Here is a 27,638-nt window from a genome sequence, read left to right on the forward strand (position 1 = left end):
CAATTATACTCCAATAAAGATATTAAAAAAAGACTCAGTTTCTCCATCTATAAAATAGTTATTGTGAGCTTGAAATTAAGTAGCACATGTAAAGCATATCACATAGTACCTGACACAATTTAAAAGTCCAAGTAATTTTAGTCATTATATCATTGGATTTTTTCACAACGTACAACATGCATACATTAATGTATACTTTCTGACTGAACAAGGGCTACAGAATATATTTTCAAGTAAGTTTTAAGTATGATTTTATTAAGAAATCTCCACATTTTATTTTATAGTTATTTATTTTCCAAATCATCCTATTAATCCAAATCACCTGAGTCAGTGAGCAAGTAGGTACTCTAAGAAGTAGTAAGGGTATGGAAGGATAGAACCACGAGAACAGAGCTCAACTTCAATATTGGAAGGACAGAGTCAAAGGCAGAATTATGGTGATGTTGAGCAGAAGCAAAACAGCTGCTTTGCCTCCTGAGATGCCTAAAGACATACTCAAGCTGCCCATAGCTGCTCTTAGAGTCTTCCAGTTGGCCTTTTCTCCTTGCTTCATGAATATTCCATAAACCATAAGCTTTCCAGTTCCCAAGAAATAAAAATGGTCACCATAAACCTCTGCCAGGCCATTAACAGTCCATGGGTCACATATAGTGACAATGAATCAAACCACTAGTGAGCTAACCCAAAGGACTATTGAATTATCAAGTACTGTACAGACTGAAGCCAATTTCAAATGAGGAGTTTAAACACAGTTTAAACAAAGCAGCATCATTCAAGTTAGCAAATAGCCATACAAGTTGGAACACATATTAGAATAAGCAAATTTCAGCTGTTTGATTAGAATTTCTACTGAAACTCCAAACTTCATAAGATTATTAGAATATTTCCTTCCAGTAACATGTTTTAAAATTTTGCTCTTAACACACTTTTTCCCCATCTTGATTTCCTTCTCCCTATTTATCTATATATATTTTTTTCTCTCTTTCTCTCTCCCTTCCTCAATTTTAATGTGTTCTCAACCTTCAAAGTTGAACTATTCAATCACAACTGACACTCCAAAGCCAGCTGTGCTCTGGCAGCAATATGTACTCTGGAGGATGCGTGGGCCAACCCATTAATCACTGTCCTTAGAACATAGATATTCTTCAGGAAGCTGCTGTAGCAATCTAAGTTATGATACATATATGGTTACACACCGTAGAGGACATGAAACATATGATGAATATTTTGATGAGATTTATTATAAACTCCTTCTCAACCCTTAAATACTATGACTCTATGCCCATCACAAACAACTTTCATCTTCTTAATCTTGATTATGCCATTTGCACCCAGCACGTGGCCCATGCTGCCAAGAGTGGACTTAGCCAACTGGATGTACTCAACCTACCACTCACCAGTGATGCTGTAGTAGTCAAGAGATATGTTTCGAGGAACTATTAGTTCTCGTCCCACCTTTGGAAATTCTGCAGAATGGTTTTTCGCTGATTAAGGGGTACTTTCAAGTATTTATACTATTATAACACTAGTGCAAGGAGCCTCAACACCTTGCAGAAATGAAAAGGGAGCTACATCAACTCATTATAAACAGAAAAAAAATTTATATATAAAATATTTCCAAATGCAGAATCTTTAGACTTGAGCAATCCTGGGGTTGGGGAGAGTTAACAGTTACATGGAAGAGTCAGTATATGTTATAATTTCAACAATATTAGAAAATCATAAGTTACAATATGTCATTTTAAAGCTTAAAGATAACCACTGGTTATATAATAATATGATATATAGCTTCCAAAGTACATGAGAAAAGAAAAAATAGGAAAATTTAGCAATAAAAATATACTACAAAAGTTAATATTAAGAAAGAATAAAAAAATAATAATAAAATCAGATCAAATAGAATTCAAGGGGCATTGTATGGAACCTCCCCAAAAAGGTTATTTTATGATTAAATTAATAGAGTGATATGAAAATGGAGCTGTTATAAATCTTTACATGTTGAATATCGAAGCATCAAAACACACAAAACAAAAATAGTTAAAATGCAAAACGCACTAACACAATCTCATAATATTTGTGGGAGAATTTTTCATAACTTTCTTGGTATTTGAAAGATCAAGAAGTGACTTATTAAGAGGGTGAAATAATAATGTTTTAGGTAAAATTAATTTAATAACTAACAGTCAACTCCTTTAAATTGCCATCAAACATTTATAAGCTTTTAGCATAACTCAGGGCACAATGAAAATATCAACAACATTCAAATCTGTACAAGTAACGTTCCTGAACATAAAGTAATACAACGAAAAATACAATGGAGACAAATAAACAAAATCCCATTTGGAAACTTTCACATTATCTTCCAAATAATTCTGAGCTTGTAGAGAAAAATAGCAGCATAACTGCAGAATACTTAGCAAATAATTACAATAATATAACATATCAAAAGTTATGAATTGGTTAACACTATATGCAAAGTAAATCTCATTGCAATAAAGGAAACTTTATTATTAAATAACAGTGAAAATAAATTGATAAGAACTAAACTCAAAAGCTAAAAAAGAATAACAACATTAACCTGCAGAAAGATGAAATTAAAATAAATCTTGTCAGTAATTAGAAAAAAAGTAAAGTAAACAAGTAAATACAAGATAGTTTTTTTAAAGGGAGAGTAAATAGAATTCTTCTACCAAGGCCTCAACACAACAAAGCAAAGCAAATGAAACAACAGTAAAAGGCAGAAAGGGCATAAAATTACCTATGGGGAATTGGAAAGGGAATAAAACTGTAGATAATCAGGGGATTTTTTTGACTGAAAATAGTATACAAAATTCATTCTAATAATTTTGAAAACCTTGTTGAAACTGATTCCTTTAGAGGAAAATGTAAGCTATCCAAACTTACTTAATGGAGGGACAATAATTTTCCTATCTGCTCACATGCCATTCTTAGAGAACCAGTGTCCAGAGCCCTGTGGGAGGAGAGCTATAAACTGTAGGAGCCTTAACAGTTAATCCTTGCCAGGTTAAATCCCTAACCTAACTGTTCTACTGTCATCTATGGCAGGATTTCCCTGCCTGCCTGGTCTCTGAACTGAATCCCACCCCTGTCACAAGGCCCCACCATACAAGGGCACAGCCCCATGGGATCGTTCTCATGTGGAGCTATGTTAAGAACTGCTGCTTTACTTTGTTCAATCAAATCTACTGAGATGCCTTTCCAACCCACTTAAGGGTATCCTCAGGTTTCTTTTAAGTGCACACATAAGATTTTGCCCCTCTCTATAAAAATTTTTTAATCCTGAAAAGAACTTTCAAACAACTAGCTGTGTACCTCAAGCTCATCCAGAGCTGTTTAACTTTTAAGCCACTAATCACAGTTTTAAAGTTTAAATGCATGATTATCCTTTAATATTTTTCTGGATTTTTAAATGACTTACAAATTGTCATTGGGATCTTCAACTTCTTAGCTTTTCCTCAGCAACGCAAACTTGACCAAGATGCTGAAATCTTAAATTAAAGGATATTAAGTCAAATACCTGCAGAGGTGCTTCAGGATGCTTTTCTCTCAGCACTGGAGCAGCTGGAATTTCCTGGGGGGCTTTTGATGTCTTCCTTTTGGCTTTTTCCATTTGAACATTGGTAAAGTAGTTGACAGCAGCAAACTCAATAAGGGCCGAAAACACAAAAGCAAAGCAGACAGCTATGAACCAATCCATGGCAGTTGCATAGGACACTTTGGGCAAAGAATGCCGTGCACTGATGCTCAGTGTGGTCATGGTGAGGACTGTGGTTATTCCTTCAAAGCAAAAGAGCAAAGAGACAAAATACTTTATGGTTACTTCAATGCAAAAAAACAAACAAAAAGACCTGGAAATTTGGTGGGGTGAGGGTAACAAAGTTTACAATAACTCAAACCAAACCATCTTTGATGTAAGATTCCAGTCATAGTGGTTCAGTGAAATTAGCACAGGCTTTGGAGTGAGAGACAGAGATGGTTCAAATCCTGGCTCTTCTAATCACTGGCTCAGTGTGAGTTGGATTAAGTTAGGAAAACTCACTGGTTTCATTTGATGCCCACTTATTGGGTTTATAATGAAGATTAAAAGTATGTAAGGCACCTAACATATATTGGGTTGATGTTAGCACCTGGGCCAATGTACCTGAGAAACTCAACACACACCTAACAGGAAGTGTGACTCATTGAAGCACTGACTCTCAACCAGGAGTGGGAAGATGGTAGCAATGAAAATTGAAGCATCAGAATTCCTGGGGTAGGCATGGCCCACTGCTGTTGAGAATCTCTATCAGAAAAAGCACAAGTTATATGTATTTATAGTCTTTACCTGAATATTACTTATTGAATTAAAATAATAAATTTACTAGTTGTAAAATAGCTTAATTTATATAAAACAACATAGGTATACTCCTGAGAAATAGACTTCTAGAATAATTTGGCTTTAAAAATATTGGACATCTACTGCCCATCAGCTTATGGTTGGCAGGAAAATACTGGCAACAAGAATAGAGGTACTTCTCATGCATCAATAGGCTTCTGAAGCATATCATCTCCAGAAAAGCCTTCTCCTCAGCCTGGGAAAAAAGTCAGTCCCCATTCTCAATGGAAGAATTCCACTTGCCACTGAAACTATAGAGAAATGCATTACGTAAGGATGCTAATATTTGCACAACTGTCCCTTTCTGAATCTTTGTCTCTCTGTGTATCTAATCTATGTTACGTAGTTAAGCTTGGAAATTTACATGGAGATTTACCATATCCATTTAAACTCATTCTATGTAATGCCTAGGAAATCTCTTGAATTGACACACCCAGGTGTTTGGGGATGGTGCTGATGACAATAACAATGATGAAGGCATAAATTATACCCAGTCCATGCCAATCCATAGCTGAAAGCCAAATAACACATGTTAAACTGAAAAAATAGAGTCCCATGCAATAATAAAAGAATAATATTTATTTATTTACTTATTTTTTTGCGATACGTGGGCCTCTCACTGCTGTGGCCTCTCCCGCTGCGGAGCACAGGCTCCGGACACGCAGGCTTAGCAAGCATGGCTCAGGGGCCCAGCCGCTCTGTGGCATGTGGGATCCTCCCAGACCGGGGCACGAACCCGTGTCCCCTGCATCGGCAGGTGGACTCTTAACCACTGCGCCACCAGGGAAGCCCCAAGAATAATAATATTTTGATGTAGGGAGAAATAATTCTGTCTTCTCAACTCAGCACTTAATTATGTTCTGCCTTGTATTGTTCCCTAATTGTTCCATTTGTGTGAGCTTTGTTTCCACTACTTGATTAAGCATAGACTTCTTAAGGGCAGAATGTCTAACACTGCTTCAGGATTTACCTTATTTCACGTAGTGCCGAGCACATGATAAATGCACTGTAAATAAAAATACATTTTTCAGCTCTTCACCAATCCATTTTCTTTCTAGTCCCTTCTGAATTGTCAATGTTTAGAACATGAAAAATTAGAGCAACTGTGTAGCTTCTGAGCTATGGATCTTTCAGAAACATTCCATAAACTATACAAAGGAAGAAAGTTGAGAATTTGGTTGTATTCTCTTTTAAAAATTATTCATGCTATTTTTAGCATTTTATTGGTCAAAAACAGTTTTAGAATGTGTTTTTTTTCAGTCAAATATATAAATACCTAAATGCCTATGAAAATGCAATCTTGTGAATTTAGTAGACTTTGTTTCAAAAAGAGACCTCAGGACTTTTAGGTCTCTATTTTAAATCTCAGGAAAATGGCACCATTCCCATGCTCATTGTGAGATATGTGAATAAACCCTAAATTAATTCTGAAAAATTTTAGCTACAAAATTTAAAGATATATCAAAGTTTTTCTTCTTATTCATAACAACTTAAGTTTAATGGCCTATTAAGAATTCAAAAATGTTTTACAACTTTATTAAGCATGTTTCCTCTATTCTATTAAGCATAGAAATTGTGCTGAAAGCACATGAAAATAAAAAATGAACCGTGCAGTGTAAATAAGAATACTGCTCAGAAATCAGAAAATTTCACAGAGACCATACTGTGATAATCAAAAAGGAAACTGAAACTCAAATGTAAGCAACTTAAGATTCTCCATGTTGCTTTGAACATTTTTTTGGTAATAGAACAATTTCTCCTGAGGACCAGAAGTAGTGGTCTTCCTCTTCTCCTGCAGTATGAGAAGAAATTCCATTATTAATGCCAAGTAAGCAGAGTATTAATTCAATTATTGAGCCATGAATCCAAAAATTACTTTCTGAATGTTAAGGAGGGTGGATCACCAGGTTTATGAATACGTTAAATAACGTATGGACATCTACACAAAAACATTGGATATATGGCCGCTTTCCATCTCTCTTTCATTGTCTAGGGTAAACTTGATTCTAAAGTTTGTAGAAAGACCCTTCAGATATTATGGCTCCTATTTTATGACTGTTGGCAAAATTAGGAAAGTAACTGGCATAAACAATTGGCTGAGTGTTTGAAGTTGCCATCCCTTTAGACATTAAAAAGTTTCTCTGCCTGGAGTTCAAATTTAAGAAAGCACTAGCACAACAGGAATGGGCTTATTACACCTGTTTTTAGGTGGAACATTTGGTTAAATAAACACCAACACAATAGCAAACAGATGCCAACTTTTCAGATAAGAAGCCATGCTTCCTCTGCATCGAGGAAGATAGTACATCCATTACCACATCTACCCTGAAAGCACTTCAATAACCATGGAATTTTTTTGACACGTTCAAGTATTGACGCCAATTCCTGTTTTTAGAGTGCTGAATATGCACCATATTGGTTGGCCCAGAAGCTGGAAGAGGACATGTACGAGTAGGCTAAGACTGTACACAAGAGTGAATTTTTGGCTAGCCACTCCTAGAAAATGAACTAGTAATGATGCACATATGCCAGCTGGCATTTACTCAGATTTCATGTTTTACTATACTGGAATAATTAGAAAACTTAGAGGCATACAACTTTAGAGATAGAAGCCCTTGCCAGGGAATTTAGCACACTCTACTTTTCATATTTACACTGATTTTTTTTAGTTTTGTTTTTGCATGATCTTGAAAGACAACCCTGATCCAGAAAATTCTCTCCTTGAGTGAAGAGGAAAATGAGAATTTGGAAAAATAAATACTAGACCAGAATTATTTTTTTTACCTGAATCTCAAATGAGAGTGCTTACGTGCCCGCAAATACTTAAAACTTAAATTCCTTAAGAAAATACCATCAAAAGCATCAATAAACAATTTAATAATTACCATTCTGACACATCTTAGGTCTTAGAAGACTTAATTATTGGGCATAATTTCCCTGGTCAATCAAAACCAATATCTTGGTACATGAGCACAATCAGAAAGAAACCAATGGAAAAAGCTACCCACAAAGTATCCTCAGCACACAGCCATACAATTTCACTCAGCAGCTCTGGAATTCTCCACAAGCCCCCATGTCCCCAGACCCCCTGTAAAGAAAGAAAGGCAGGGTAGAAATGGGAGAGTTCTCAAAGTTAGGCAGAAATTGTCTTGGGTCTATTGCTTAAATATATGACTTTATACAAGTTTCTTAATCTCTTTGAGTCTATATCCTTAGCCATATGAAATTAATAATGCCTACCTTGCTGAGTTATCGTGAAGATTAAATAAGATGACCCCTATCAGTACATGGCAAATCTTATCATCATTATTATTAGTGTTACCGGTATCCTTACCACATGCTACTTAATTTCCTTACAGTATCTTATCTGGATAGGAAATGTTGGGTGGGCAATATAATATATAATCAATGCTATCTCTCCCCATACCACTGGAAATTTCTATTATTTGGGGACAAATTGGACAAAACAGTGGCTATGAGTTTATAATCAACAAAGAAAGCATTCAAAGCTTATCAACCAATCACAATAACTAGAAAATATGGAGAATATTCACATTATAGTATCAAGTAGTGATTCTCAAATGAGGGAGATGGCAGCGTGAGCTGTCATGGTAATCAATGACACTAAAAATAGTATTTACTGTGTGGTAGGCATTGTTCCAAGGGCTTTATCCAAATTAACTCATTGGGGGCTTCCCTGGTGGCACAGTGGTTAAGAATCTGCCTGCCAATGCAGGGGACACGGGTTCAATCCCTGGTCCGGGAAGATCCCACATGCTGCAGAGCAACTAAGCCCGTGTGCCACAACTACTGAGCCTGTGCTCTAAAGCCCATGAGCCACAGCTACTGGGTTCGCATGCATTAGAGCCCACACATCACAACTACTGAGCCCACGCGCCACAACTACTGAAGCCAGGGTGCCTAGAGCTTGTGCTCCGCAACAAGAGAAGCCAACACATTGAGAAGCCTGAGCACCACAATGAAGAGTAGTCCCAGCTCACCACAACTAGAGAAAGCCCGTGCGCAGCAACAAAGGCCCAACACAGCCAAAAATAAATAAAATTTTTTTAAAAAAGCAAAAATCCCAAAATAAACAAAAAAAAAACAAAAACAAATTAACTAACTGAATCCTCCTAGCAACCCTATGTAGTAGCAACAATGTATCCTGTTGTAACACGTGAGGAACCAGGCAGAAATAACTCACTGAAGGTTCACAGCTAATAAGTGGTAGACTTTGGGGTTACAACTTTTGTCTCGCTCCAGAGTCTGCACTTTTGACATGACTACCTCTTAATCAAAGGCATCATTACTGGGTCAATATTATCTGTTCTAGAAATTATTTAGGAACATAGAAAAAAGATGGTATATGTGTAAAAGTAATTTTATTTTTATTTTCAAAGATGATAGTTCCTGAAATATTAGTATTTTTTGTACGAGGAAAAGTTAAGGGACTTTGATCTGGTTCTCAGCCTCAGCAGATACCTCCTGCCCAGTCAGGCTGCCTCTGGACATGATGTGTAGACCCAAGGTTAACTGAGTGCTCACTGCACCCAATGAGAGAATGGACATCAAGCATTTAGCAGATTAATCCCTTGTCGGCAACATGGATGGACCCAGAGATTATCATACTAAGTGAAGTAAGCCAGACGGGGAAAGAAAAATATCATTGGATATCACTTACATGTGGAATGTAAGCAATGACACAAATGAACCTATTTACAAAATAGAAACAGACTCACAGATATAGAAAAGAAACTTATGGTTACCAAAGAGGAAAGTGGGGAGAGGAATAAATTAGGAGTTTGGGATTAATATATACATGCTACTATATATAAAATAAATAACAAGGACCTACTTATAGCACACAGAACAATACTCAGTATTTTGTAACAACCTCGGAGGGAAAATAATATGAAAAAGAATATACATATATGTGTGTGTGTGTATATATATATATATATATATATATATATATATATGACTGAGTCACTTTGCTGTACACCTGAAACTAACACAACACTGCAAATAAACTGTATTTCATTAAAAAAAACGAATTTAGCAAAGTGTCTGGCATTAGATAATAATGCATATTTTCTTTTAAAAACAGTTAATAATCAAGGAAACCAGGTCATAACAAAATAAATCTCCCCTATGCAATAGAGCATATGGTAAAGAGTAACGAATATGTGCTAAGTGCTCCATATACCCTGTAATGAGTACCACACATAATTCTAAATCTTTACTAGTCTATGAAGGAGAGATGTGTTATCACAATTTTGTGAGAGAAAATTGTGGCAGATGTGGGTTTTAAAACCTGACCTATTGGAGTCCAAAGCTTAGATGTGTTTTTTTTTTCTTTCATTTTCACACCTATTTTTAATAGCTAAAATTTACTCAACACTTGCAATGAACCCTCACAACTCTACGAAGTAGATAGTGCCATAACACCTCTTCACTGCCTTCGTGAGGTCACACCCTACCCCCAGCACTGACCCTCCTCTAAGAGTATCCCTGGTAGGATTCCAAAACCTTCTTGAGTGAACCTAAAGGGGTGGGGGAGGGTGTCCATGGCAAACACCCCACATTCAGGTCCACTGAGAACACTAAGATGCCCTTATATCAGAAGTTCTCTAAATGGATCAGGGGTGGGATGAGAAGTTCCCATTCTCTCCAGTTCCTTCTCACCAACATCCCTTCAGCTATTGTGTGATGAGGGATATTATACCATGGCTTCTATTTGGCTTTCTACCAAGTAGAAAAAGCAAAGGGAAATTGGCATCTCTTGTGAGGACTATACCTCCATTCCAGAGCAATTCTGATCATTTTCATCCCATAACTGAATGCTTTTGCCACTCACAATCAATAGAAAAAGAATAGAGAGATATGTTGAATTAAATAAATATCATTATAACTAATTTTAATATTTAAAAGCAAGGCTGATATGCAAAAGGCTTATTTTCAGCTATAAAAATTTAAAACTCAGGTGTTCTGGACTTCATATGGTTAAGAATATGATATATAGGAAGCCACTGTAAAAACAAAAAGAATAAAATGTGTAGTATTCTGAAAAAAAAAGATGTAGGTAGAATATAATAAGCTAATAAATTAAACATATAATACTTCCAATTCCATGCATTTAAACCATTTGCCTTTTGTTCCTCTTCATTAAAAGGCAAATTATTCTAAGGTTTTCATATTCATTCATCCACGACTTTTGTTTTATTTTAAGCTCCCAATGCATTTCATTTCAACACACAGATATGATTTTTAATTCAATTACACAGCATTAAGCTAGGAACCCAAGAACATCACCCAAAGTGAAATTATATTCAGATTCACACTTGGTCTTCACCTGCCAGTTCTCAATAAAGGAAATCTGGTGGAGCCCCAAAGGAAGGGATGGACTGCCCATATCCTCTCAAGCTTTATTACTTTGTATTGGCTGATAAAAATGAAACCTTATGTGATTCTTTACTTAGCACAGCCAGATATATTACTGTTTAATATTTTGTTAGAGATGATATCTAAAGGTTATTCCCATGATCAAAATGTAAGGTGGACAAAAATACCCAAGAAATTATTATAATTACCGAATACAGTCCTAGCTGGAACTGATTCCTTATTTATCCAGAATGAAACTTGAGAAAGAATTACTGTCATAATACATGGAATGTACGTCTGAATCATAAAATAACCCATCTTCCGTCTGAGGTGAAAGTAAACCGTCATAACGATATATTCACCTGCGAATGAAACATGAGGAAAATACGTTATAGGTTCTGCGGGCAATTATTCAATGGCTTTATAATCATATTTCAGACTAACAAACAGTATTCTAGGCAAAGAAAGTATCGGATTGCATAACAACACAAGCACTGAATATATGTAGTTCCCAACTGGGGGGGAATGATACTGCACGTCATTACACAGAAAAACATTTCTGTTGCATGTAGTAATTAAGCAATTTAATAAGTTGGGCTATAGCTTTGTAAAAATTCTTGCAGTGCTTTCTATTTTAAAGCGATTAGCCTTCATTTTCAGCATTTTCTAGAGCAGAAGTTAGACCTAACTTTTATGGAAAATCACTAGAAAAAAATGAAAATACACACACACATGAAAATATAAAGCTTAATTTTAGAAAGAATTGGAATACAAAGGTATACATTATATATACATATATGCTTAGGGAAAGGTTATCTTACTGTCTTAGTTTTAGGAAAGAGCTTTATTTCTAAATGTGGTATATGTGAAGAAAAATACAAAGAAACACATATAACATAGAGCCATACATAACATCCCTGAGTTCAGGCATGTTTTATTGGCATTTAGACAAAAACCTAAAAAAGCTAATAAGTAAATATACCATAAGATTTCTGGTAGCTCTTGATAATATTTTTAATGTTACATCTGAAAGTAGCATATTCAGAAAGTTACTTAGGAAGCAGTAGCTTTATTCTCAGACTGTGAAGCCCAAGATTCAGAAGCCTCAAATCCTCCCAAAATGTATTTTTAATCCCACTTACAGGCTGGAAAAGAAATGTCTTCAAAAAAAATATTTTTTCATGGTGATATGTGTATGTAAGGAATAGTTTTAGAACAAGCAAGAATTAGCTGTTTTTCCCCATTGAATATGACAAAAAACTAAATCCTATGTTTCTTACCATTCATATCCCCAAAGCAAGTACAGACCAAGAATCATCAATAATAATCATCCATCTACTCATGTGACAGCTTTAATATATACCCTTAATATATTTTATAATTAAGCTTTATATTTTGCTTTTACTTTTGAAAAGAGGGTAGCGTAGCACCACAAAGATTGGGCAAGATTTAAAAAAAAAGATTTGGGGAAAGCACCAAAAAACAGGGAAATCCAGTGCTCAAAAATCAATGGTCAGATTTCCCGCCTCGGAATTCTGTTTAAAACAGTTTTGATATATGTGATTATTGGCTTTTGTTTCTGAATAAGAAAACCAGGTCACTTCTCACATGTCACCAACTCAGAATTTATTTTAAACTAAAACAAGATTTAAATATAAATAAAGAAAGTCTGAACTGTGATTTATGCATCAACTCCATTTCTGGAAACTTTTAGTTGTCCCCTGAAAACACGAGATATTTCAATGAAGAAGCTAGGACAAAACCCCATTGCTAATGCCAGGTAGCATATTGACTCAAATTGTTAAACATCTCACCCGTGATGGATTTGATAGTTTCACTTGATACAGTTTGCCCAATCAAGTCATACTGAACTAAGCTGGAAGACTCCTTTGGAACTTCTACTGATTTCTCAGGACCTTTTGTCCACGTATAAATCATCTCACTCTTCGGATAGGCATCTGGATGAGAGCACAGAATGTGGTTAGATCCAGAGCTCCTTTTCCATCAGCATTGATGGTCAATGATTAAGAATATTACACATGTTCAGGAAAGATGTAATAAATGAAAACAAGAATCATTATGATTTATTCAAACATGTTTAAGATTGAGAAGACTGTAGAGATTAAATAAACAGCCTTGCAACTGGGCATATTTCTTATTTTTATGCCAAAGGTTTGGAGGGGAGACTACAACTAAGGCAACTAAAATGCTATGTATGCATCAGTGCACTTGGTATGTTTCCATACTAATAGGATAAACAGTTGAAAAGCATTAATAATAAACCCCCCAAAAGTACTATCCAACTGCTACTCCCTTCCTTTCTAACTCACTGCCAGTATTTGACCAATATCGACTTCTTCCATCCTAATGCAGCTCTGCCAATTAGAAATGTACCAGCTGCTGCCTATAATAATACAACAACAAAAACAAAAAGAGCAAATCCTACTGTTGGGAGAGCTCTCCAGGGGTCACCTACTCTAGACTCTGCCTCTGGGCAATACCCATGCTTTTTGGGAACGACTCTGTGGTAACAACTGGCTATGCTGTTTATAAAGCTCTCCAGGGAACGTACTTACACAACCAGTTCCACTACCTTTAAACTCTCACAGTCAGAACATTTTCCCTTCTATCTTCAACAAATCCCTCCCAGTGGCAATTCAAGCCCATTTTCTATTATTTGGTGTTCATTCAGTACAAATGGAGACCAGCTGCTTGCTTACCAGTCTACCCAGAACAGATAGCTTGGCTCACACACAAATGAGTTCAGAAGAACAAAGATGAATTGTATGCTACCCTCTGCAAACCTTCCTAAAAGGCCTAGAGCACAGTAGGTCCTCAGTGAAAGTGCTTAATTCTACAAAAGGAATTGATACCTAGGGAGACTATCTTTATAAGCGACTTTGCAAAACAAACTATAAAGTTTGTGTTGTCATTTAGCACTATACAATTGTGTGTCAAGGTTTATCTTCTGAAGTATATTTATGCTTAAGCATACAGTTAAAGTCCCAGAATGCTATGATCCTGCATGATATTCTAAATCAGGTATCCTACTCTTGGTTATCTTATAACCATTTTTCCCCCTGTTTTTTCTCATGCCTATGAATTGTAAACATAGTTAAATGTTATTTTTCTCCTTCCAAAGTAATTAAGTATCTTTATTTGATAAGTATGATGGGCCTCTCTTTTCAGTTCTCAACCCCAAATCATCAGCTTCCAAGGAATAATTTCCTTATTTTATACAAACCCTGATGGAGGACCAACTATGTTCAAGTCACTCTGAAGAGTGTTCCATGAGATCTGGGGGCGGGGGTGGATGTGGGTGTGGGAAAGGACTTTCCCTAGATTAGAGCTATCTTGGGTGAAATTTAAATTATAGCACAAATAGTTTTAAATTCTGGCCCCAGTAAGATCGACCTTTCTGTCCACGTATTTTTTCTGTTTTTATTTTCTCTCATTAAATCACTGGTCAGGGAGCAAAGGACCCTCTCTAGATTCAAGTTAGGCCAACGGAATATTGTGATTACTGGGGGTTATAAAAAGAATGGTGACTGCCGAGTCTCATTAAGTTAAGCAATGAGCAATGATAACAGCAGGCAACAGTTTCACAATCAGTGAGACTAAGTATGTGAAGCAATAGTAAAAGTCAGCGTCTATTTTTGGTAGATTCTGATTGAGTCAAATATTTGAGGCAGACGTTAGGAGAGACGATCACATTTTGCTGCCATCTCTGAGAAGGCAGCTAGGGGGAAAGAAATTCCATATTCTGTCCTACCCATTCATTTTATCCTCTTGCCTTCACGTCCACAAAATATCCCCAATCCATCTGTCTCACATCTCCTCTGGTTCCATCCTAGTCTAAGCCACCACCATCTTTGTATCAATATTAACACATACAGCCTCCAACTCTTCTCTGCTTCTCTCTAGCATCTCTACAATCCTTCCTAGGTAGAAAAGCTGAAATGAAATTGTGAAATGTCAATCAAAGGGTGCCACACCCCTTAGTAAATCCTTCCAAAGGTGTTCTAAAGCACTTAGAATAATATCCAAACTCCTTAATGTGGTCTATAAGGCACTATACTGTCTTGCTCTGTCTACATATCAGACCACACCTCCTACTCTGTTTTGGTCATGCTTCGGCCGCTTTTCTACTAACAGTGCTGCTTATGCTATTCTAACCTATGTCATGTCAGGAAGCCCCGAACCTTCTGCTTTTTTCAAGTCTGCCATAAAGGATTCTGCTTGTAACAGAAACTATTAAATTACAAAAACAAAAAGATCATTTATACTTTCTATGTTACACCACCATTACATGGAGTTCAGAGGCCCCTAAATTTCACCACGGATCACCAACTTATTAATTATGAGTCAATCTACCTAGGCTATCTAGGTAGGCTAGGTAAATAGAAATATGTTTTTGCTTTTTGGGGGAAAAGGGGTTGTTTTTACTTCTTTATTTAAATATATTAGATAATAAACAGTCTCCTGTAAGTCAAACCTTGGACAGTTGTTGTCAGGGACAGTGATTTAAATGTTGGACTATGGAAAATCATGCACATATAAAAATATCAGCTTGCGTGAGATAATCATAAATTCTAACAACATTTTTATTGTAACTTACAACTCCCAAATTTCAAAGGGCATGCATGACCATCCATGGGGAAATCCACCAATCTCATGGGACACTCTGCACTTATGGTGAGTCTATGATGGAAAAAGGCAATTAAACAAAATCAACACTTTCTTTAAAAGTAATTTAAAGATCCCTCAATGAGGAAGCAGGAAGGAAGGAAAAAAAGAAAGACAGGAAGGAAGGAAGGGAAGAAAGGAAAAAAAGAGAGTTAAAAAGATAAAAAGCAAAAAAGAAAAATGACTACCTCATTGTGTATAAAATAGTGCCATTTCTCATAATTCTAAAAAGCTTATTTGGAGCTGTCATATTATGTGAGACAGATTTCTTTCCATTCCTGAAGAAAGTATCAGGAGTCCATACTTTTGTTACCATCATATTGTTCAATCTCAGAATTTCAATGGGGCCATCATATTTTAGTCTTTTGTCAATCCATGTCTGTCTGAAGAACACATCCATTGTGTATTCCTAGGGAAATTAGGTTGTGACATATTCAATCACAGATGACTACACATAAATATGCAGAAAAATGTATTAAGTTCTAGTCTCTTTCCCACTCCAAAAAGACTACTCCAAATAAAAACAAATAGGAGCAAAATTTTTTTTAAAAATCAATGGAGCAAAAAAGAGTGTCAGCATGTTATGTCCATCTTTATACCTTAATCTTCTACATTTGTTAGATAAATAATCATACATATTAATCATTCAAGAATAATTACTATAATTTAATAAAACCACCAGTACCAGGTAATTACGGTTGTACTTTGTTTTAAATCAAGCGACAAAATTAATGTGTAACAAATATCACTGCATAATTAATCATAAAATTGTAGGGATCTCTTTAAGGCAAAGTAAAATATGTAAGATAAATTTTATGACCACAGAATTTATTAACATTTGCCTAGAGTCAAGGAAAAAAGTAAAGTAGTCTTTTTGACCTGGAAACTGAAAACCTTTAATATTAGAGAACAGAACTGAATGGACAAATTTATCTTGACCAGTGCTTGATATTCTAAGCTTTTTACGCCTGAGAGATGGAAGTGGGGGGAGGGGTAGTGAGCAATTGGGCCAACAAGGAATTCTAAATGCAGTTAGGACTACAATATAGTTTCTTACCAAAACACTCTCTAATTTTCTCCTCTTCAATAATTTTCTAAGGGAAAAAAATACTACATACATGTTGTACTATGGGGACTAGTAATAAAACGTTCTTTTCTTTGTTGAGAATGATTCCAAACCAAAAAATACTCAAATGTTAGAGCTGAAATGCAAGTTCAACATCTTACTTTTGTAAACTTTTTAGGCTGTTCTTTGACTTTCTAGCTCTGTGTGATCGATTACAAAAAAATGCTAATTGCCTTCTTTTCTGCATGTTTTTTTCAAACCTCAAAAAGTACATTTAATTTCCCAAATACCTACCATTTCAACATCAGAAACAGGTCCAAAGCTAGTGACATATATGTCAGTTTTCACTTCTGTAACAGGACCTAGTAAGTATGAAGTAAATAAGTGTGAAAAAATAATTACCAATCTTATAGGCAAGGTGGGTTTGATAATTAAAAAGTAAAGACAGGTTACATATCATGTTTTTACAAGCATCTTAAATTTTCAGTGAGACAATGAAGCTCTACAAAAAATGAAGACAAGAGAACAACAAAGCCAGAAAGCAATGTTTACTTACAGTCAAAAAGAACCCCCAGTTACTTACCAGGAACCTTATTTCTTCAAAGATACATCACCCCTGGGCACTGTTACAACAGTCAGTGCAGGGAACAAAAGCTTTTAGCCTTTGTGACTTTTTTTAGTCCATCATCTGATTGGTCTTTAGTAAAGAAGTGAGCTGTTAAAAAGAGGGAACTTAACCACAAGAGTGAGGAGGAGAAAAACCATAATGGCTGTAAGGAATGCATCTTTGGCAAGTTAAGGATATTGGTGAAAACTTAAACACAAAAATGAGTCATGTCACCTCTAACAATAGGTAAACCATCCACTGGTAATTAGGACCAAAGTCAAGCTCTCCTAAAAGTTAGACCTATTTATGCTCTACCACCTACTTGCTGTGTGATTTTGGGCAAGTTACTTAACTCCTCAACAGCAGCAACCATAACTATCAGGCAAGACTGTTGATGGAGATCAAATGAAATTGCTCCTATGAGACCCTGAACACAGTTACTCTCTCATGAAAGTACTTAACAGGTATTAGTTTCTCTTTTCTTCCAATAATGGCCACTACTGAGGTTCTTTCCTATGTCTAAATAAACCTGGTTCAGGAAAAAGTATATGGGTGTGTCTGGCAGAAGAGAAACGTGGGAGCATCATGACAATGGGCTGACACAGATTTTAGACAAAGGAAAGTTGCTGCAATCTGGGTTTAGCACGATGCTTAAAATCAGAAATTCTGGAGTTCAATTTTGGCTCTAACACTTTCTAATTGTATGATCTTGGTCAAGTCACATATCATCAGAGGTAAAGGCTTTAATGACTATTAACTGAAATAATACATGTAAATCACTTGTCCCAGTCTCCAGAACATAATGTGCTCAATAATGATAGCAATTGTTATTATACATATCAATTTTAATTACTAATAAAAATTTTAAATTGTTGCGATCTTGAACATCATTTCTTAAATGATGGTTTATAACACTGTGTGTCCAGGGGCGACCTATTCCATACTGGAAAGAAGAACATCTGCTATCAAGATGGACTATTTCCCTTGAATAATGGTTGGGCAATTGGACTTAACACCAAAAAAGACAAAGAACAATTGGGATAGCTTAATGCCCTAGGCCTAAAGTTACCCTCATAAAACAAATGAGAATACCTTTCCCTCTATATGGTGAGCTACAGAAAGAAAAATAGTTTGAAGGAGAAAGAAAATTATTTTTTTGAATAAGTATCCTAAGAAAAATATATCCTTTGGAAGTATAGTGAGAGAAAAAGTAGAGATCAGGCTGATCTGCCATGGGTTTTCATTTTTAAAAAATAACACCTTTGGAAAACAGAGAGAATAAATATGAGAAGTTAATTGAATTTTTATTTGAATGAGAAAATGAAAACAACAACAACAAAAATATGATAGTAAAGCCAAAGTGTTTCAGGAATAGATCAGTAATCCAGGAAGCAAGTAATGTGTGTTGAACCCTAGTAGATGGAGATTTCATTCAAAAAGATTCAAAAGTGGAAAAAATCACTCTGCTTGTTTCTTAAGGACAACTGCTAAAGTGTTAAAAACTCTACTTCAGTGCAAGTCAGGACAAGGAGAGATAAGTTACTCAGAACAAATAAGGTTGAGTAGGTCCTGACAACAGGACTGTTTGATGAGAATCTTGAGAAATCCAGTTACTTTGAAGATCAATTTAGGACACTGGTTCTCAAGATTTAACTGGATCAGAATCACCTGGTAGGTTTGCTAAAGTACAGATTGCTGGGCTCCACCCCAGACTTGCTGTTAGAGTAGGTCTAAGGTGGGGCCTGACAATTTGCATTTCTAACAAGTTCCTAGGTGATGCTGTTCACTTTAGTTCACAGAAAGCATTTATCTGTTTTCTAGAACAGTATTTATTTACCAAACCATGTCCTGTAAAATATCAATACCATAGGTGTTCTATTGAAGTGGGGGAAGGGTAGGAGAGGGAGGATTTAGGCCAATCATATTTTTCCTTATACATTTATTTTAAGGTGTGTGGGTTTATGCTAATTCTTAAGGTTATGATTCCATGATAATAATGAATCTTTTCAAATTCTTACATAACATACTACTTTTTCAATGATTCTTGAAAACTGCTTGGTATTTGTGACATTATTCAGTATTTGCTTTAAGATCACAAAGGTCTTTGAGATTGAATGAGATCCTAAAAACGTATAATTGGTAGAGAAATGTCATTCGGATACCCATTCAGTCAACATTTATTGAGTGACCACCTGCTGTATGCCAGGTTCCATGCTAGGCCCTGGTGATACAATGGTAAACCAGACTCGCAAGCTCCCTGCCTCAGGGAGTTAACATGCTACTGGGGGAGTAAACGTATAAATAATAAGGAAATGAATTAAATGGAAGAATGCTGTCATTCATAAGAGAAACAAAAGAGGCCAGTAACAGAGTGAGAGTCTGGGAAAGCCACTCTAGATTATTTAGCCAATCTTCAAAGCAGTGACTTTTAAACTGATATCTGGATGATGATCACGAGCCTTTGGAAGAGCTGAGAGAATGCATTTCAGGTGAGGAGAACTTCAAGGGGAAAGGCTCAGACAGAGCACCTACTTTTCTGGCCATATTCTGAAAGTGGTATGTTTTAAGCAACATATTTATAATATGTTATTGTCACTGTTTTAAACTTGTATAAATCTTCATGAGAGAGGTTGTTATGGGCTGAATTATGTTCCTCCTAAACTCATATGTTGAAGTAGCACCTAGTGCATCAGAATGAGATTATATTTTGAGATAGGGTCCTTACAAGGGGAATAAACTTAAAATGAGGTCACTAGGATGGGCCCTAATGTAATAAGACTGGTGCCCTTAAAAGAAGAGGAGATTAGGACACAGAAACATACAGAAGAAAAACCATGTGAAGACACAGAGGGAAGATGGCCATCTACAAGCCAAGAAGAGAGAGCTTAGAAGAAACCAATCCTGCTGACATCTTGATCTTGGACTTCTAGCCTCCGGAATTGTGAAAAAATAAACTTGCTTTTATTTAAGCCACCCAGTCCATGGTGCTTTGTTATGGCAGCTGAAGCAAATGAACACAGAGGTTAATCATCTGTCCTGTGTTCTTTCCGCAAGTGTTCTCCCTCTGATATGCAGTCCAGCTCTACCTCTGTTTATAGGCTGTGGTAAGAAGTCTGATTTGTGTCCCATAATCATTGGGAGACCATCAAAGATTTGACGTAAGGAAAATATATGATCTAACTATATGATCTGAATCACTCTGGCAGTTGTATGGACAGCAAATTATAGGGAGGCAAGAGTAGAAGAAGGCTTTTCTAAGAGGCTGCTGTACTAGGCCAGGTGAGAGATGACAGTGTCGTGGACTAAGGATGTGGCAGTTGGGATGGAGAGTGGACAGATCAAGGGGCATGTATGTGTGGAACTGCTCTCAAGAAATGGGGTTCTTCCCAAAGAACAATAAGCAAAGATACTATTACTATTTATTTAAGGCCTGCTATGTGCCAAGCAGGATACTAGGCTCTTCCTATATGCTATTTCATTCAATCCTCACGACACCCTCCAGGGATGATATTTCATGAGAATTTTATGGACATGGAAACTGAGCTCACAGAGGTTAAATATTATATTCCAGAGCCAGAATTATAACCCCCTGGATTGATCTACAAAGTATGTTCTAGATTTACTATGCTAATTATATCATTAAATAATAAATCAACCATTAATTACTTACATATAATTTTCTATCTAGTACATAACATGCCATACCTACCTCTCCCATTTTGTTTCATGAGTAGTTTCTGAACTACGTTACTACTGCAGCTCTTCCTATGCATTGCTCTTATTCTTATTATAGCCTGCTTGAGTCTTTCTCTCCTTAACAGTAAAGACCAATCTTAATCCTCTTGGAAATCCCAAATGAGCACAGTGATTTACACATACCAGGTAGTGAAAACTATGTATTTGATTGTGTTCCTAATATCATTCCAGTAGTGATTTTAAAATCTCCCCAAAGGAAAAAGTACTGGGATTCATTTGTTACATCAGTTAAGCTAAAAATATTTCCTGATTAAAGTAGAATTCGTGTTTTATTTATATTTATATCCTCTCCCTGAACAAATCCCGGGCCTTACATGCAATAGGTTTCCAATAAATCAGTTTTCAATGAATCACGGTCGCTATGCAATTAAGAATAATTCTTAGAGACGCTTCCTCTAACACTGCTGTTTAGGATGTTCAAATCAACCCTCCTAAGAGCATAATTACATAGAAACCAGATAATTTTCAGCTTGGAAGGACTTCTCATAATTCTCTATGCATTTGTGTAACATAAAAGACATCTTTTATTTTAAAATCTTACTACTTTGCTAATAGGGAAATAGTTTTTAATCCCCCAAATATAGTGGACAGTTCCTAAGGCAAAGTGATCTTCTACAGTCTTTGAAAGAAGGAGCCAACACCACCAGGATCAAATTCAGAGGAATACTCCCATCTTATTAATGAATCTAATAACTTTATTATTTGCTTGGAAAGTGGGAAGGCAATTAACATTTCACAAAATTCCCCACTGTTTACTTCAGCTGTAGAGACCTGGACAAAAATATCACTTTTTAATTTCTTCTCCAGTAATAGGATCCAATTTGCTATCACACCCAGGAAAGAGACTTAAGCAGTTCTGCAGATGCTGAAACGACTCATTCCCTGTTCTCCACATGGCCTCCCCAGTCATGCGCTTGAGGAAAGATTTCTGGGTTTTCAGCCACCTACATCCATGCATCCAGCTACATCTTACAAAACACTATTAATGTGTCTTCCCAAATCAAGAGACTTAAAGTACTTAAGAGGTACAACAACAGCAAGGAATCTTAGTGAAATATTTAAATAAGGCTCTAATTCTCTTTGTCACTTACAAAATATAGAAAAACTAGTGTTCCTGCATATTAAACAAGGAACAGATGTCTACTGATATTGTTGAGAAAGCAAATAACTATAGAGCTTTATTTAGATGACCTTAAAGATTAGTGCTTCCTTTATGGTATGATCCTATCAATCAAGCTCTACTTTTTAAATATTAAAGGCATCAAATAAATGAATAAATAAAGTACTAAAAACAACAATAAAATGTGAGTAAAAGATGAAAATGTAATTCACAGAAGGAAAATTCTTGTAGGCAATAAAGATTTGAAAAGATGTTCAACCACATTAGAAATCAGAAAAATGCAAATCATTTCACGTTAAAATACCATTTCAAGTATATATATATTTATATATACATATATATGTGTGTATATATATATATATATACACACATATATATATATATATGTATATATACACACATATATATTCTTTTTCCAAAGTGTTGAAGGGTTTGTGGATCCTGAATCTCATATTCACTGTAAATGGGAGTCTGAATTTGTAAAACTACCACAGAAAACAGTTTGGCATTATCTCATCAAGTTGAACTCCCACTTACACTAAGATCCAGAAAAATCCATTCTTGGATATATATGCAAAAGAAACTCTTGCACATTTACAGCAGGAAATTTGGGCCAGAATATTCACAGCAACACAATCCTGGAAACAAGCAAAATGCCTATTGCCAACAGAGCAGATGAATCAGCTTGTTCTTGTGCAATGAGTGTATCACACAGCAGTCAAAATGAATGATCTATAGCAATATACAACAATAAGAATGAGTCTTAGGAATACACAATTAAGTGAAAAAAGCATCAAAAGATTGTAAATAGCATGTTCAAAACAATTAAATTTTTAAAATTTCAATTTATTAAAGAGTAAAGTTAAGCTAAAATGATATTCAAATAAAGCTATGCAATAATTTATTTTTTTTAAGATTTTTTTTTGATGTGGACAATTTTTAAAGTCTTCATTGAATTTGTTACAATATTGCTTCTGTTTTATGTTTTCGTTTTTTGGCCACGAGGCATGTGGGATCTTAGCTCCCCAACCAGGGATCGAACCCGCACCCCCTGCATTGGACAGCGAAGTCTTAACCACTGGACTGCCAGGGAAGTCCCATGCTATGCAATAATTTAAAAAGGACTCAGAATGGTGGTTACTTTGAGTGGGGAAGACAGGCAAATAGGATGAGGGAGACCATATAGCAGAGTAAGTTGTCAAGGTTTAATTATTTAAGTGTATTCTATTTTATTATAGTAAATGAATGAATAGATGGATAGATAAAAAGAAGGTCCACAGATATGGGGACCAATCATGGGAGTGTGTCATGAACCATGGATTATTAATTCAGAATCCAGTTCTGTGCAGCAGAAGCTTTTTTAAAATAAATACATAAAAAAGGCCTAGACAATAAAGCAGCTATTTGTTTAATGATATACGAAATGCAAGTTGATGTATTTTTTCATCTAAAAGAAAGCTAACATCCCAGTGAAATATCATCTAAATGTCCACTAAGTTACTGATAACCTATATCTAGATTTTTAGTGCTTATTTTAGGAAACAACAAATGCATTTTGCATATTCTTGCCCTAAAGAACCTGTAAATATATATTAGCACCAGTACATCTTTTTTCTTAAAAACTAAGAGCATAAGAAAGTAAATTTGTGTTCTGGATTCTACAGTCTCTTCTTGTCACACAGGCATCTTTCTTTCAGTTATCCCTTCCCTCCACTCTAATATTATTCTCTACCTGTCTCTTTCCAGTGGTACACAAACAGCTTTAAAAAAGGCAACCTTCCCTCTCTTTTCTTTTGTATTTAAACTTCTGGGGGAAGAAAATACCTATGTCTAGTGCCTGGAATTCTCCCCTTTCTATTCACTCCATCATCTATTATAATCTAGTTTTCATGCTCAGGATCCACTAAAATTCCTTTTGTCAATATCACCAGCTTTTCCCTATCTACAGCACTTTTCCCACAAACTTTTTTAAAAATCTTATTTCTTTTATTTTTAAAAAAGCTCTCTTGATGCTACTTTCTCCTTCCATTTACCAGCCCATTTCTCTGCTCCTCTGTACAAATGCCCAGAAAGAAACTCCCCCCATTCTTTCTGGAACCCACACAATCAGACTTTCACCTTCATCATGCCACCAAAGCTGCCCTTGTCAAACTCACTGAAAATGTAGATATTGCTAAATCTAGTGGTCCATTTTATGTTCTTATCTTTCTTTGTCTGCCGGGAGCATTAGACATAATCGACCAATCCTGCTCCACACTGAAATACTGTTTTCTTTCTTTATTTAACATCTGGTATGTACATTCTCTTTGAGGTTTTCCTCCTACCTCAAAGGTCACTACTTTTCAGTCTTCTTGGGACAGAGATTCCTCCACCTCTTTCCCCACCTCTTAACACTCGGGACTTCGGAGCTCAATATTTGTACCTTTTCCCTATCACCATTAATTCCTTGGTGAACTCTTTAGTTTTATGGCTTTAAATACCATACATTATTGACATACCCAGTATCCCTGAATTCCAAGCCTATCTTCACTTTACATCTAATGAGCATCTCAAACGTAACATATTCACATACAATTGTTCAGCCACATCCCTAAGCTGCTTCTGCCACAGTCTTGGCAGCTCCATTTTTCTAGAGGTTCAAGTCCCAAACTCTGGAGTGACACCTGACACCTCCCTTTTTCTCACATCCCATATTCTAGCTGTCACCAGTAGACTAGAACTTTGAAAAATAGCCAGAAGCCAACCATTTCTTACAATTTTACAAACTTCTCTGCCACCAACTTGGTCAAAATGTCCATCATCTCTTACCTGGTTGATCCTAAAAACCTTTCTGCAGTTGCCCTTGACCCTGACTCACTGTTCCCAATCCAGCAACCAAGGTGAGCCTTTGAAAATTAACCAGTTCAGGTCTTGCCCCTAATGCAACCCCTCCATTTACTTCTGATATGATTCAGAGTAAAAGCAAAGTTCTCACCAGCCTGCAAAGCTTTATACTACCTCATCCTTATATCACACTGACCCCTTCCTACTCCTCAGCCCTGTTACCTTCACTGCAGTGGCAATTCCATGCTTACCATGTCTGCACGCAGTTACTTCTAACCAGAAGACCCCACCCAAATGCAGCTTATGCTCTTACCTACTTTGAATCATAGTTCAAATATCACTTCAGGGACTTTCCTGGTTAAGAAGCCACCTGCCAATGAAGGGGATATGGGTTCGAGCCCTGGTCCAGGAAGATCCCACGTGCCGCGGAGCAACTAAGCCCTTGCGCCACAACTGCTGAGCCTGCACTCTAGAGCCCACAAGCCACAACCACTAAGCCCGCGTGCCACAACTACTGAAGCCCATGCACCTAGAGCCTGTGCTCCACAACAAGAGAAGCCACTGCAATGAGAAGCTCACGCACCACAATGAAGAGTAGCCCCTGCTCGCTGCAACTAGAGAAACCCTGCACGCCCCAACGAAAACCCAGAGCAGCCAAAAATAAATAAATTAATTAATTAAAAAAAACAAATATCACTTCATTCAAGTCTCTCCCTCCTAACTACTCTAGTTAAAATTGCAGCCTCCTCCCCTACTTTGTATTACTTGATAGGAGTTATCAACATCTGACATACTCTATATTTGGCTTATTTCTGTTGCTCCTTTTCTGTCTCTTTCACTAGAGTATCAGCTCAGGAGGGCAGAAAACAGTGTCTCCTTTGTTCACCAGTGTATCCCCAGTGCCATCCTAGAACAGTGCCTGGCGTATATTATATGATCAATGAATTTTTGATGAAAGTGAATAAAATGAAATATCTCCGTGTGGCCAGTTCTTATCTACTTAATATCTTGGAAGAACTTGAGAGGTGTCTCATACCTCCTTCCTAAGATATTCCATTCTCTTGACTGTAACTCACACTCTCCTAGTGCCCACCTATATCACAGCCTACTCCTTTTCATTCTCCTTTGACAATTCTACGTTTTCTGCCCTTATTTCAGTTGTCAGTGTTCCTTGAGGCTTGGCTGTGGGCTCTTTTCTCTGCTCTTCCTATACTCTTCTCTAGACATATATTCTCACAGCATTACATACTGATGACCCCAGACAAAACTCTCCTCTGATATCCAGACAAGTACAATCACTAGGATGCCACACATGTATCCTAAGATTAACATATCCAGGGATGTCTTGATTTCACCCTCCCTCCCATTACTGTTCCTCCTCCAATCCTCTCCAATTTAAGTAACACTATTCTCTGTCCATTTTCTTAAAAAAATCCACGAGTCATTTTTGATTTCTCCCTTTCCTTTACCACCTATATGGAATCCATCACCAATTCTTTGCTGAATTATACCTTCAAAATATATCTCACTCTTATCCGTTTATATTCATCTTTGCTACATCTACCATCTTATTCCAAGCTACCATTAACTTAATGGAGAGAACCAAGGAATAAAAAGTTTTTTCATTGGTCTTCTTGCTTCTAATATTGTTCCAACTTTATATCTAAGTCTTTCTTTTTCTTATGTAGCAGCCAGAGGGATCATGTTACAATCTAAGTCATACCATGTCATTCCCTCCACCTAAAAATCTCCAGTGATGTCCAGGTTCATAAAAGGAAACTCCTTTACCAAAGATTTTGTATGATCTGGCCTCTGCTAACAACTCCAAGCTAGTCCGGTGAGATTCTTCCTCTTGCTTTTCGATTCCAGGCACACGGGACACCCTTCACTGTCTAAATCTCACTCATTTATTATCTACCTTAGGATCTTGGCACTTGCTTTTTTTGCTGCCTGAGAACAACTTTTGCTTACTCTTTCCATGTCTGTCACCTTTAGGTCTTAGCTTAAAAGACTTCCTTGTCCACTGTATCTGAAATAGATCTCTCACCCGATTTATTCTAGCATACTATTGGATTGTTCCATAGCATTGTCTTTATTTACTTTATTACTTGTGTCCTTGTTATTTTTATCTCTCTACACTGCTTAGCCTGTATCTGATTCAGAATTATATCTTCACAACTTAACATTGTTCTTGGCACATAACAGTCTCTCACTATTAGTTCAACAAATGAATGAATGAATGAATGAACGTGACAAGTCAGAAGAGAATGAAGCTTTATTTTTCTGTTGCCCTGGGCATTTCAAGTGTTCATTTCATCTATATACTTTACAAAAATATATTCTCTGTCAATGTTCAATTAATAAAGCTAGCACATGGCACATCAGTTTAATTTTTAGGTTGAGATATAGATCATTTGAAAACACTGCAAAGAAGTTTTTATTTCTGTGGGAAAATTCTTCCAAATTTACCTAAGTGTATACACTCCCCCAATGTTTGCTTTTCCATTTTAAAATGTTATTAGAGCTTTAAAATAAAAGTTCTCATTTCACTCCTCTGGGGGAAATGTAGTTTTGCTTATTTTAATGACTACTTAGGAACAAGAAGGTCTGTTAATGAAAATTTGACTCTTGTTCAACAGAAGGATGCAAAAAAGTCTTACAAATGGTTGTAGCAGAAGACCAGCTGCCTAAGGGTTTAAAGAGTGAGAAGTGAGTTCCCGCCTTGTCAATTGCTTGTCAATTACTTGTCAATTACAGGGTTATTGGGTAATTCATTACAACTTTTCTCAGCCTCCTCTCTGAC

The 27,638-nt window shown here is 36.2% G+C and overlaps 1 protein-coding gene across 6 annotated transcripts in view; it reads right to left on the reverse strand.

Moving 5' to 3' along the window:
- Positions 1–27,638, reverse strand: part of GABRA4 (gamma-aminobutyric acid type A receptor subunit alpha4) — a gene marked incomplete at both ends in the record, with an annotated part of 66,060 nt that overhangs the window by 34,189 nt on the left and 4,233 nt on the right. For 3 of the 6 annotated variants that reach the window (XM_082611039.1, XM_082611038.1, XM_082611037.1), the window contains 6 exons: positions 3,539–3,798; positions 10,987–11,139; positions 12,592–12,735; positions 15,396–15,478; positions 15,652–15,872; positions 16,824–16,891. In XM_082611039.1, coding sequence (XP_082467165.1) covers positions 3,539–3,798; positions 10,987–11,139; positions 12,592–12,735; positions 15,396–15,478; positions 15,652–15,872; positions 16,824–16,891 — 929 coding nt within the window. The remainder of the gene's footprint in view (positions 1–3,538; positions 3,799–10,986; positions 11,140–12,591; positions 12,736–15,395; positions 15,479–15,651; positions 15,873–16,823; positions 16,892–27,638) is intronic. The other 3 variants (XM_082611040.1, XM_082611041.1, XM_082611042.1) reach the window with 3 other exon arrangements.

The sequence above is a fragment of the Mesoplodon mirus genome, assembly GCF_964341445.2.
Source record: "Mesoplodon mirus genome assembly, chromosome: 2".
NCBI classification, from domain to species: domain Eukaryota; kingdom Metazoa; phylum Chordata; class Mammalia; order Artiodactyla; family Ziphiidae; genus Mesoplodon; species Mesoplodon mirus.